Source organism: Sturnus vulgaris, chromosome 3, assembly GCF_052056855.1.
Source record: "Sturnus vulgaris isolate bStuVul1 chromosome 3, bStuVul1.hap1, whole genome shotgun sequence".
NCBI lineage: Eukaryota > Metazoa > Chordata > Aves > Passeriformes > Sturnidae > Sturnus > Sturnus vulgaris.
In genome coordinates, this window is record NC_142245.1 from 59,329,848 (window position 1) to 59,342,792 (window position 12,945).

Consider the following 12,945-nt stretch of genomic DNA (forward strand, 5'->3'; position numbering starts at 1 on the left):
TCTGTGCAAAGGTTTTCCATCCAGTGAAAAGCCCAAGTTCAAGAATAACAGTAACACTAAATAGTCCATAAGTCCTGGCAATGCAGAGAGAACTGTGCTCATGCAAGGTCTCCTTTGCAAAAACCAAGAGAGTCTCTCTCTTTCACCAGTTTTTAACTCCATGATCTAGTAATTTCTACACACAGGTGCAGGCATTCTCCAAGTGTAGGCTCTTCAAAGTCTGTGGGCTGCAAAATGACTGCAACTTCTGCAACCTTCTACAGACATCAGAGTGATAACTAAGAGTTGCATTTTGCTTTTTATGCTTAGTACAGGAAAATGACACAGAAATAAGGAGTAAAGCCTCCTTGTGAAGAAAATCAGAAAAAATATTCTCTTTCTCTTGCATTTAAGAATCAAACAGGGATGTAAAACAAAGAATTCCTTTGATGGTGTGAAAACTTATACTTACTGGCACATCTTCCATAGTAGACCCAGGTGTAAAGAGCTGAGTGTTCAGGTTTTCTCCTTCCCAGTGATTTGAGCAAAAAAAATTCCCAGCTTTATCTGTTGGGGACTCCACCTAAAAGCAGAAAAGCCATAATTCAACCACCATATAACTGACCAGGAGACTTCTGACAGTTGCTTAACAAATTGAATAAATATTCTTCATGGAGATGCATAATGCATCAGTTTACAGTAACATCTTTTACAGCAGCCTTGCTCTTTGCAGGAGAAAAAAGTTCAAGGTTCTCCAAAAAATCCCCATCTAATAAAACTTTGAGTACTTGCACTCATTGCTCTGTCAGTATACAGGAGTTTAATCCCCTAGAAAGGATTGAGAATAAATGTATTTTTAGAACTTTAGTGACAAAGTAATATAATGCAATGTCCTCAAATGTTCAGGTTTCTAAGTCACTCCATGGAGCTTGGTCCCCATGGGGTTCTTCTATACTTTTCACCAATATTTGAAAGATTCAATCCAAATTCGTGTCTAATTTTTCTTTTCTTTTTAAGTTTCAAACGAAAACTGCATTAGAACGGCCCAAGCAAACCCCTGCTGAAAACAGCAGAAAGACTTCTATGGAAATCAATGGGAGATGAATTAGACATGCCTAGTGTACTATATGGAACCGACACTAAGATCTTGGGGCTCACATGAAAGAAAAACAGACATAGCTATTTAATAGAAAAGGCATTGCTATAAGTTTCTCAGCAAAGAGTTCTGAATTAAATTGCCTCAGGTAAGTTTGAGATTTACCTCTTGTTTGATTTTCTTCAGCAAAGGGGGTCCACTTTCATGTAGCCCAGCCACTATTGCAGATTCCTCCGACTCCTGCTTGATAACATCCTGCAGATCTTCTACAAGATGAGTTGGAGTTTGAGGCTGAAAGAAAGAAACGTTATATCCAAGTCCCAGAACATCCCTCTGCACTAATATCAAAGCAACTTTTATCATTGTTTCCTTCTTACCAGCATCTTCAAAGGACCGTATTTGATTTCCTGAGCTGCAAGTGCGTTTTTGAATGGAGTGGGTGTTCTTGGAGAGCTTTCTAATATCGACCTCTTGATTGCTGGAGTCCTGAAACTTTAAAAAGAAGGAGAGGAACTTTAAAGGAAGATGCTTGGAAATACTACCTCTTTACAGAAATGTGTGCATACAGGCAGTATTGTTGTAAGGCTTTGGAAAATATTTCCCTGCGATCCTATAATCCATTTTGCTTTTACAGTAGAACATCTATTTGACTGTGATGAGGTGTAATGGCTTTATTTTAAAAACTGGTGAACCTATAAGCATGGTTCAATAACCTACCTCAATAGTCAAAGTGGAGGTTTTACTCTCAACTAAGAAAAATCTGAATACAGCAAACAACTCTGCAGGAATAGAATTTTAGAACGGTCTAGGCTGGAACAGTCCCTAAAGATCATCTAATGCCAAAACACCCTGCCACAGGCAGGCACACGTTCCAGGAGATCAGGTTGCCCAGAGCTTCATCCAGGGACAGGCCATTCACAACTTCTCTGGCCAGCCTGCTCCAGTGCCTCACTACCCTCTCACTAAAGAATTCTCTCCTTATATCTAATCTAAACCCACCCTCCCACAGCCTAAAGCATATACTGACCCAGCATTTCAGTGGCAAAGTGCTGAATGCAAATGTGAAGAAACGGACCCTCCCCATGAGTTCGACAAGACAACAGACTTACACGTGGTTTTCCTTCTGAGCTTTGAAAGCCTGGTCCCTGTGGAAGGGGCTGGAAACTGCCATCTTATGGCCACACACTGGCGTGGAGGTAAGGGCAGGGTTGTCCAGGTTCAAGTTTTCGTGATTGGATGAGGTGTTCAAGAACTGCACGTGTGGAAAGAAGAAATTAACAGGAATGCCCAGATTACATGGCTGAACTCATAAGCTGACATTATTGAACAAAAGAAAAATAAATTATTTTCTTCTGATTGACACGAGTCACTCTCCTGACCCTATGATGCGAGTATGTGGGGCATTTGACTACACTGTGAAAAAATACTCAATGGTATGGCTCAGGAAGCTGGAAAGGGCAATTCTAAAGGAAATTACACTCTGTCCCAATGAGAAACACCTTCCATCACTTTCAGAGCCTGATTTGGATTTTCTCCAAATAAATTTTAATTAAGATCAATGTGCCCAAGAAACTGGGTGAAAATGAGCAAGGGATGTTTCAAAAACCCACAGCAAACAGGGTTAAATTTTACACACATATATATATGGGGCATCTAGGGGCTTTTAGGGCAGTAAATAAAGCGCTTATGACAGGAAAATAAATTTCCTATCATCTCTCTCAAAAGAAAGTACTTCATTTTCAGAGTATAAAATGAAAGCTGCCACCTGTGACGGGTGCCTGGAATACTTTGGAATGGAAACAGCTGACTGAAAAAGAAGCAGCACTATTTGTTTGGAGAAAATTGCTCTTGCATGTGTTCTACTTACTAACCTAAAAAATTGTTTCCATTTCTAGTGTCTACAAATCTCTGAGCATAGTGGTAGCCTTTATTCTGACAACAATTCAATGTATTCCCGTCTAGATTCAATCTGCCACTTTATAAAAATGTGGCATGTAAGAAAATCTGGTTTTCACTGGAAAAATGACATATGATTAAAATAGCTAATAGGTAATGGGAAATATGGCGGGAAATCATTACATGAAATCTACTGTCCTTCACGAAATAGTGTTTCTTTGACATCAAGGACTAAAGCAAACCAACACAGACAAATAAAAAATCCAAAACACTTTTAAATAGTGCTACAGCTGTGAAACAAAGCAACCATCATAAGGAATTTGAAAGTGCATGCCAGGCCATTTTAGCAGGCCATTTTCCACCTCATTCCTATTCCACTCCAACTCTCATGGCCTGGGCAGAGGATGGCAAGTGTGATTTGAATTTTCTGGTCATTGTCAGTTTGTCTCACAACCTGAATGCTATTTAAATGCAGTTTGGGGTTTTCTAGGTCAATGAATCATACTGTAAGTGGACAGAGATGGAAAGTATCACAAATGATCAGAAATGTTAAACTCTAGTAGTTGGAGTTAGCAGCAAGAGTAAAGCAAGGAGTCACACTCCCCTACAAAAAAGATTCAAAAAGGCGAAAAACCAAAACACAAAAACCCAAGCCCCACAGATGAATTTAAAAGAGGAGAATCAACAGTTAGCTTGCTGATTAACTAAACTCAGTGGTGAAGACCAGGAGCAGCGAGAAGATTCAAACATGGAGCGAAATCAACAAGCACAACGGTAATTAGTCATTTGTTCCAAAGGATTAGTTTCTAAATTGTTAAGACTGGGGTGACTTTTGAGAATTAGTAACATCTGTGCAGAAGTCTTGATCTACCTGCGAGGGAGAGAAGGGCAGGCTTTTGACAGGGGAGCGCTTAGGAGGAGTTGAGCTGCTGGCACCAGCCAGGACCAAGGTGCTACCGTGGCCACTGGCTGAGGGGCTGCAGTGCCCTCTCCTTTTGCGAAGAAGGACCCACGGAGCCATGCTGCCCTGTGAGGCAGATAAGGTCTTTGGTGAGCCAAGAGAGCCCTGACTCGACATGACTTTGCTCAGATTTGTGGTGGGCTGTCCTTGAGGTCTACAAGCACTGGCCCCTCTTTGCTGAAGCTGCGCGACTGTGCCTGAGGGAGTTCTGCTAGCCGGAGTGTCTGTGTCTTCAAAGAATTCAAAACTGCTGAGATCACCCCATGATGAAGGATCCTGAAACAACGTGGGAGGCACGGAGCTATAAGACAGTGTATAGTGCCACCTCATGAAAATACAGCGCTAGGGTATGCCTGTAACCAACAACAACAACAACAACAAAGTCTTTCCCAGTTCAATTCAGCCTGACCCTGTTCGTGGGAGCAGCAACACCGTGAATACAATTTGTGCTTTCAATACATACCTTGATTTTATCAAACTGTCTGATATCCTAATAGTGCTGCTGGCAACGCTAATAGCGTCGCTGAATCCCTAACAAATGAGTCAAATTATGTCCTTACTATTGCTTGCCCAGTGTTTTCTGCTTGGTATGATGATGGTGCCTTTCTTTACAAAAAATGTGTGCTGTAGACCAAGACTGGCCTCCTCCTAACATGCAATGCTGCTCTGGATGTGCTGAAAGGGAAATGATACTGTATGAAGCAGACATCTCTGCTTCTGAAGGAGGTTGCCACCAACGAACATAATTCATTGTGTTACTTCTTTACATGTAGCATCCCAGAGACTGCAACGAGAACAGGCCCATGCCAATGTCAGTCAGATACTTGACATTTAAATGTGTGTTTACAGTCCTTCACATACACCAGGGCAATCTCCTTAAACTTTGAGAAGCAGCTGTTGAGGCTACAACAAAAAATTCTAGAAAATGACGCAGATACACGCGAGGCCACACAAACCTATGGCATGTGTCACTTCAAATACCAATAAATATCATCTCATTGTTTAAAATTTTTCATGGTATCTCTGATTTTATTTTAAGGAGACTTAAAATTGAGAGAGAAGCTCCTACTGTGCAGCTTACCAAAACTCACACTCCCATTCCAAGATGCAGTGGGAAAGGGAGACACCCACAAAAAGCATATGCATCCACGCTTGAGGGCTTCATTTACAAGCAGCTGCATTTTGTCATGTCAGAAGATAAGCTTCGGATCCTGGAGCAACTCGAAGTTACTCGGGGAAAAAACCAACAACCACAAAATCTGGACAATCCCAGCTCCTCACCCCTTACTCCTTGACCATGCACAAATCCACCTGAGGCAGCAAGTCTACTTACGGAGTCTATTAACTGGAGTGTTTCAGCAAATTCTAAGAGATTCTTAACATTATCCAGGATGTTGCTCTGGTGAACAATCATGCACCGTGCAGGGGATGCACTCTCCTCAGGTAAGCAACCGTGATCCACTGGTGGAGATGGAGTACAGTGGTGATGTTCCCCCAAACAGGAAACAGGTGCACTGTCACCACTGGTCCTGGTGCTGTCAGCAATTGTGGTGCTGTGCCAGCCGGGGTAGTTTGATGTGTGGTTCTGTGTCTAAAGGAAGGAGAAGAAAAAAAAAAAAAAAGAAGAAAAGGGAGGGGGGAAAGGCAGAAGGAACTTAGCAATGAAATTGCACAAGGTGTCAGATGCCACTGGAGGGAAGATAAAAGTAGTTGCATCATCATCTAAAAGTTTATGCCTGTGAAACAATTGTCAAGATGTTTCCTTTCATCAGTGCAAGATCTTGTTTTAAGTAATACTGGCATTGTATTTGTTATCCCAAAGTTACCTCATAATTTACTTCCAGGATTATAGGCATATGTCATTACTAGCACATAATCAATTCACACTTTGTTACTCCAAGTGCTCAAAAAGTGTCTGCAAGTCCTTTTCTGTAAGAAGCAAGAAATGGCAGGATTTCCCTACTGAGCGCTCAGCTCTGTAGAAGGCTAAAAGTTTTTAGAGTTAGAGTTGCTTTTGTCTGCTTATCTCCTTTTCTTCTGCTATCCCTGTCTAATGCTACAGCTTACACCAATGCAATGAAGAGGCTGTCAAATCAACGTGGTTAGGAAAGCAGAAGAACAAATTAACAGAAGTTTCTCTCCAGTGTGATCATGCAACAGAAGAAATTGCAAAACATTAACTAAAGTTAAAAAGTGGCCAAACTAACGTATCATGCATGCAGTTCTTTTACTATTAATTTAAATATTACCCAAAAAAAAAAAAAAAAAGAATCTGCTGGCTATCACCTATCTTCAAAAATGATTTTGGGATTCTTGGCTTTGGTGATGGTGTTAAGTAGTTACACAAGGGTTTTCACACATTGCTATCCAATGGCATATACAACAAAGTATGAGAATTCAGTAATAGCCAGCACTTGCTCCACACATGCAGTTATGAAGAATCTAACATTATTCGGAGGAGTAAAACAAATTTTCAAACATGCACCAAGTCTGAAGCTTACAAAGTATATAAAACACAGCTGAAGGAAAGAATACAACAGAGAAGAAAAATCTAATGCACAGGCACTACATTTTCATCATATGAACCATTGCACACTTTCAGAAACAGATCCCATTATTGATTAAAGGTCTGTAGGATTTTCCATTTTTGTACAATCATCATGTTTCCAATATTACATCATATTACAGAGCCCAATCGTGCTCCCACTTTGCAAAATAAGATACCTGCAAAAGTTTTGGATTTTTTTTTTCAATAAAAGAATTTACGAAGCAGATACAGATTATATATGTGCTATGTTTCATCCTTTAAAAACGGAAATATAGAGCCTTGATTAGTGCTGAAGGCAGAGGGGGAGTAAAAAGTTAAAAAGACAAGCACTGGGGTAAGGCTGCTATCCCTCCATCCAAGCACACAGTGACAATCTTACTGGTAATGCCTGCTGCCCTTTCAGTTCATTCTCAGTCGACATTAGTAGCAACTCTAATTCCTTTATTCGCTTTTCTTTCTCAGGGTCTTCATCATTATAGTGTCTCTGAAATTAAGAGTTAAGGGAAAAGAAAAGATAAAGGTCTGATAGGATGTAGCAACTAAAATGCTCATGGTTTGCCGACCTGTGGTTATAATAGCCAAATTAGATTCAAAGATGAAACAATTGTCAATTGTGTTTTCCACTACCAAAGTCTCTGCTGAATTTCAGTATAGATATTTGAAATGGAGAAAGTGAAAGCCATCACACCAGATGTCAACTACTGCATTTTTAATCCACTTCAGAAGGAGCAATAATTAGCCATGTTAGAACTCCCCAACCTTCCCCATTTTCTCTTTTCACTGGATTTAATACAGTAAAATGTTTCCTTAATGTACGATATCTGCATCTTAGTTTATTAAATATTTAAGAAATTGACTCTTGAAATGAGGTTCAAATTATCTACCTGGATAGCTGCAGCAGCTGGCTGAGGTACATTGACAATATTTACATGCAGTGCTACTGGATACGGGATCTGACCAGGAACCTAGGTCAAAAAGCAAAAATTTATTATTTCCATCATATTATCTGCTTGCATTGTCAATTTGTGTTAAACATATTTTGGTTTTAGGTACTTAATATTTTTAGTCTGTGGTGATAAAATAGCAAAAAAACCTAAAAACGTTTACAAGAAAAGTAATCAGGTTTTTAGGAATGTGACAGCAAGCATTAGAGAGGAAGAAAGAAAATTCATATATGAAATATTTACCCTTCCTGAATGAGAAAAGATGAATAATTTATAGACACATTTGTAAGGATTTTCTAAATTGAAGTGAAAAAGCAAAAGATGCAATTTATTATCATCTAAAACTCTACAATGCAACTGTCTGAAGCAGGAGCCTGTTTCATTATTAATCATTAATAGAGAAGAAATCTGATTAAAACCAATACTTGTTCACTTGGTTCCGACAGGCAACCCACAAACAGAATACTATTAAAGAGAACGTGGGAGATTTTGATATGGGACACAGAATTAACCAGATTCAACTGATATTCAAGAAATTTAATATTCACGACTCTAAGAAACATGCTAACTGCTCCCAAGGCATTAAACCCGCTGTATCCGGTTCCACCACCTGAATGCCACCAGTTTGAAACGTCCTTATTTTCACCACTGAACGACCTAAAAGTCAAAGAAATCCTCATCTGACATCAAACACATCCAAGTCCACCGAGACGAAGAAAATCCTTTGTGCTGAAAGCAGGCAGGGCTAAGCTGCACCCATCTCTTCAACGGGGCAGAACAAGCACCTCTGCCACACTCACATTTTCAGGCACTTACGTTCTGTGGCTCGGGGATGTGGTAGTAGGGGTAGTCACTGCTCAGCGGGGGCTGGCTGGCCACCGGCAGCTGGCCAGGTGGCGATGGGTTGTGAGCAAAGGCCATCAAGTGGTTGTTCTTCTGAAAGCCAGCAGCTGCTGAGGAGTGGCAGGCTTTGGAGGACTCCTGCAGGTAGCCCTCCTGCTCGACCTTGCGGCGCATGGTGGAGTTCCAGTGGTTCTTGATTGCATTATCAGTCCTGCAACAGAAATAAAGATGATCGAGGAGTTTCGAAAATGAGCATTTCCAATTCAGACAGGTCAATAGGCAGGCAGATGCTGAAGGCATTTCTGTTAAAACCCTGAGCTCTCCTCTGACCTTCCTCCTACTCCCCACCACTACAAATGCTACTCCCAACTTCTCAGGAAAGAGGCTCGGTAAAAAGGTTAGGGAAAAAGAAAAACAGGCTAAGGTTGTTTACATACTTTTTAAAGCATTCTCTCATCTTCTACTCCTCTCATTCTCTCATCTAAGTCCTCTAATTGGGGACTTAGTTCCTCAAATTGTAAGAAATTACTAACTTCATCTTCACCTCATTCTCATGAAGTGAGGATACAACAAAGGCTAACATCCCTTTGAGGCAATCCTAAAGCAATGCCAACATTATCTTCCTATGTCTTAGTGTTTCAGTGGAGTCCCATTGTGTCTCATTGCTGGAAAGAAAGACTGTGGAGAACAGCTGTGAATAGACTAACTTCCAAGCAACTTTCCAGCTGGTCACCTAGACAACAACAACATCATGCTGTACACACAAACTCAGTAAACAAAACTGTTGGGAATTTTTCTTAGATGCAGAAAAACTGAGATTCAAATCCTCACATATGTGAGTCAGGAAAAGCAAACTTATCAAGTTTGTGAGATTTTAAGAGTACGCTTTAAAGCAGCTCTGCTATTTGAAAAACACCACCACCACCATCATTCAAAGTAGCATCTGTGAGGTGTGGAAGCTACAAAAATATTTCCAAGGGCAAATTCCTTTCTTGATATCTTCTAGAAGGTGAAAGCAGCCCAGGGAAAGACTGCTTAAAAGGCTGTCATGATCTTAGGCCTTATATTTAGGTCTTGAAGATCTTTTATCAAGTAGCAGGAAGAAAAGTAGGAAGGGAAACTTCTCCCTTGCTTGCATTATTGGCTTGCCCACATTTTGAGTCACTTTTAATCACAGCAAATAAGACACTGAATCTTTGAGCTTATATACAAGCTGTACAAAAGCTTTCAGTGAGACAAGTATTTCCAGGACCAGGGTTTGAAGAAAAAGTTTCTCTTGTTTTACACATGTTTTTTTAACAGGTCAAAATCATCTGGATGATTCGAGAGTAAGATTCTCTTAAATAATTTTGAATAAACAGACTGGATTGCATGTTGAAGGCATACCCTTAGCTGAATGTAAATTATGTTCCACTTGCAGAGCCTGATCCTTCCCTGTTAAATCAATTCAAATTTTGACAGTCGTCACAGGCACAAATCAGACTGCACAGATATTTCGGAAACTCTTATGGTCTTGCTCCAGTTACTGGCTTTTTTACCCATGGAAAACATTAAAAGCCTGTAAAAATAGCATACTGTTGCATGTACTGACCAAACAGTGAAGTTCCCCACAGAGAAAAACGCACATCAGTGTCACTGGCTTCTCAGGTTTTGATTCCAAAATTGTTTTTTTATTTTTACAGTGCAACCTGAAGCGACTAAAACAGACTGCTCAGACCTGCAGCTTTTTCCTTCTTTAAGAGCTAAAAGCGTATGTCATTACCGTCCAGGCAGCAACTTTGCAATCTCTGCCCATCTGTTTCCCAGCCTCTTGTGTGCCTGGTAAATAATTCTATCTTCCTCTTCTGTCCAGGAGGTTTTCTTCACTTCTGGATTCAAATGGTTGTGCCACCTCTCCCTGCACTGTTTTCCAATCCTTCCCTTCAAATGCTTAGCAATGACAGACCAGCGCTTTGGACCGTATTTCTGCACGAGCTCTATTACCTTCAAAGAAGGACATAAAAACTGCCTGTATTTAATGGTGCATGATGAATCAATGACATTTTTTTCCTGTGGTGAAGAAATATTTTCAACAACATTTCTCAAAACTGCCACGGTAAAACTAATAGCAATTAAGGTTCCCCACTTCCCATTCATATTTTTACCCAAAGGGAAAAATCTGGTAATAGTTAAGGCATTTCTAGACTGCAATTCTACATTACAGTGCTGTAAAGGAACAGTAATTTATTTGCTGTTGTTCTAAGCAAACTTAGATAGCACTACACAAATACAATCTGCCTCTGGCTATAATAATGTTGAGACCACCAAAGTTTCCAGGAGTTTTGCCCCAACACCTGAAATCTGCTAGTAAGGCATTAATCAGACAGAAAGAAAGACTGATTACCCTTTGATCTTCCTCTTTAGTCCACGGACCTTTAATAAGTTCTGGGTTTAGTACCTTCTGCCATCGGTGCTGGCACTGAACATCTGTCCGATTCTAGTGAAATGTGAAATACACAAAATGGATAATTCTTTAGACAAGATGAAAGTAGAGTGAGAATGCTCCTATTTACATACACTTGTTTTGATGTATTTCACTGCCGACTAAGACTACTAAACATAGAGTGATAGAGTAAGTCTGAGAAGAAGGTAGTCAATTATCAATTTGCTGACAGAACAGATAAGATTTCCATCACTTCTGCATTGAGGACTCCGTCACCAAAACTACACAAACTTTATCTTCCCCATCTGCACAACAGCTGGCATGCTTTCACATGCAATATTTCAGCAACAGCCAAACTGTTCACAAAGCAATTATCTTCAAAATCATACTTACAATTCACCAAAGTTTTTTTTTTTCAGTGTGCTGAGACATTTTGTTTCATTGTCACATTGACCATCTACTGTGCAAGTCCCCACCATCCCCCGTTTTTGCTTGTTTGATTTTTTCCAACCCTTTCTGAGAAGTGAAAGGAGAAAACTTTAAGGGTTTCCACAGTAATCTAACTAAATTTCTAAGGTCTTCATCTGTTGAAGTTTTATATCTCCCCTGAAAATGTAACTATAAAGCAACCACTCCTCTTCCCCTTTATCAAGGAAACCCCTCGATAAAGAGCTGCTACTAAGCCTGGAAACAGAAACAAATATCCACTTACAGGAAGGAAATTGGCAATGACTTTCCAGTCTTCTGTGCCATTCTGCTCCACAAGCTTCTTCAACTTCTCATCCTGAATCATAAAAAAAGGCCCCCAGATATAATTAACATTGCAATCTCTCATAATCCAAATGAAATCTTTTGTTTTAATTCATTCTTGTAGCTTCTTATGCATCTACTTCTGCTTTCTGAGTGTAAGGGAGGGTGGTCTGTAGACTTCTCATGCTTTTAATTGCCTAGAGCAGAAATTTTTTCTAGTCCTTTGGATTTTGGTAGGTTTTTTACTGTGCTGCAGGAAAAAGACCAATTTCTGCGCAGTTCTTTGACTCACAATATGCATTTCATTCATCAAAGCACTGTAATGGTTATTCTTGGACTGGATTTACAGGAGGAAATGGATGTTTAGATGCCAAGCATCAGAATAACCTTGAAATTCAGTAACACTCAGGCTTTCAGCTACCTGGGGACCTCTGAAAATCACAGCCTTAAGCTTTATATGTCTTGCAAGTAATGGGAGTTCCAGTGATTTGCTCATGGCCTATCCACCTACAAATAAATGCACAATAAAACTAACAGCTCCTTTTTGCTACTGTTCTCTATGAGGGAATTTTGGCCCAATCTTTTTAATAAGGCCAGAAATACAGACCCTAAAGAGAAAAGTAACCAATCTTCTGTACTGGGAAAGTCTGAGACAGTGTAAAACAAACCAGAAATGCCCCAAGAGGTAAGAGCAGAAGAGCAGCCCTCTCCTTCCCCAGTTAGCACCTCCCAGTATGCTCCCAGTTCATGCGACAGGACAATGACCATTGGACTTCACAGCCATCTTTTCCTCCCTAGCCACATCACAACCATGTCCACCTTTGTAAGGGCAGACTATGATTTAAAATAAATAAATAAAAGGCTTGCAAGGGGTGACCTGCCACTGTTTTTACATCAATACGCATTGTTAGAGAAGAGAAAGTCAAAACATAACTCAAGAACTGTATTCATGTATTCGACAACAAACTTAAACCAGTTAAATGGCCAAAGGAGATCCACCTGGCAAAGGAGTTTGATAATACAATCTTCCCAGAAAGTCAGCACAAGGGTATCACGACTAAAACACATTCTGACCTTGAAAACCAAAATACATCTTGAACGCTCAGTTTTGATAGTGCTGGGTTTCTCTCCTCCAGCTTTTACTTGATTTCCACTTGGAATCATAACACTGCAATTGAAGTGCAAAATTCCAACGGTACAGAAGGACTGCAGCAGTTTCTGCCACAGTTGTTTCCTGCTGTGGGACACTGAACGCGCTGTGGTTCTCGCATAGCAACAGTTTCCAAACAGAAAGAGGCAAGTAGCAACAATGAAGCACTGCTACAGGTGATTCAGAATCTGCTTCTCCAACAGGGATTACATAGAGATTCACACATCAATTACTGTAACACAGAGCTTGGTGGAAATTAAAAAGTTGTGCTTGTACATTTTATTTAAAAGGCAAGAACTATGCTCAAAGTTAAATAAAACACTGAATATAGCTAGTGGGTCAAAAAAGTTGTCATC

The 12,945-nt window shown here is 40.1% G+C and overlaps 1 protein-coding gene across 2 annotated transcripts in view; it reads right to left on the reverse strand.

Moving 5' to 3' along the window:
- The window catches only part of MYB (MYB proto-oncogene, transcription factor), a 28,139-nt gene that overhangs the window by 11,290 nt on the left and 3,904 nt on the right, over window positions 1–12,945 (reverse strand). Inside the window, exons 3-14 of one of the 2 annotated variants that reach the window (XM_014874283.2) lie at window positions 11,402–11,473; window positions 10,651–10,743; window positions 10,030–10,250; window positions 8,241–8,478; window positions 7,365–7,445; window positions 6,860–6,964; window positions 5,266–5,523; window positions 3,843–4,208; window positions 2,185–2,327; window positions 1,453–1,567; window positions 1,241–1,366; window positions 452–562 (exon numbers count right to left, since the gene is read on the reverse strand). In XM_014874283.2, coding sequence (XP_014729769.1) covers window positions 452–562; window positions 1,241–1,366; window positions 1,453–1,567; window positions 2,185–2,327; window positions 3,843–4,208; window positions 5,266–5,523; window positions 6,860–6,964; window positions 7,365–7,445; window positions 8,241–8,478; window positions 10,030–10,250; window positions 10,651–10,743; window positions 11,402–11,473 — 1,929 coding nt within the window. The remainder of the gene's footprint in view (window positions 1–451; window positions 563–1,240; window positions 1,367–1,452; window positions 1,568–2,184; window positions 2,328–3,842; window positions 4,209–5,265; window positions 5,524–6,859; window positions 6,965–7,364; window positions 7,446–8,240; window positions 8,479–10,029; window positions 10,251–10,650; window positions 10,744–11,401; window positions 11,474–12,945) is intronic. The other variant, XM_014874282.2, reaches the window with a different exon arrangement.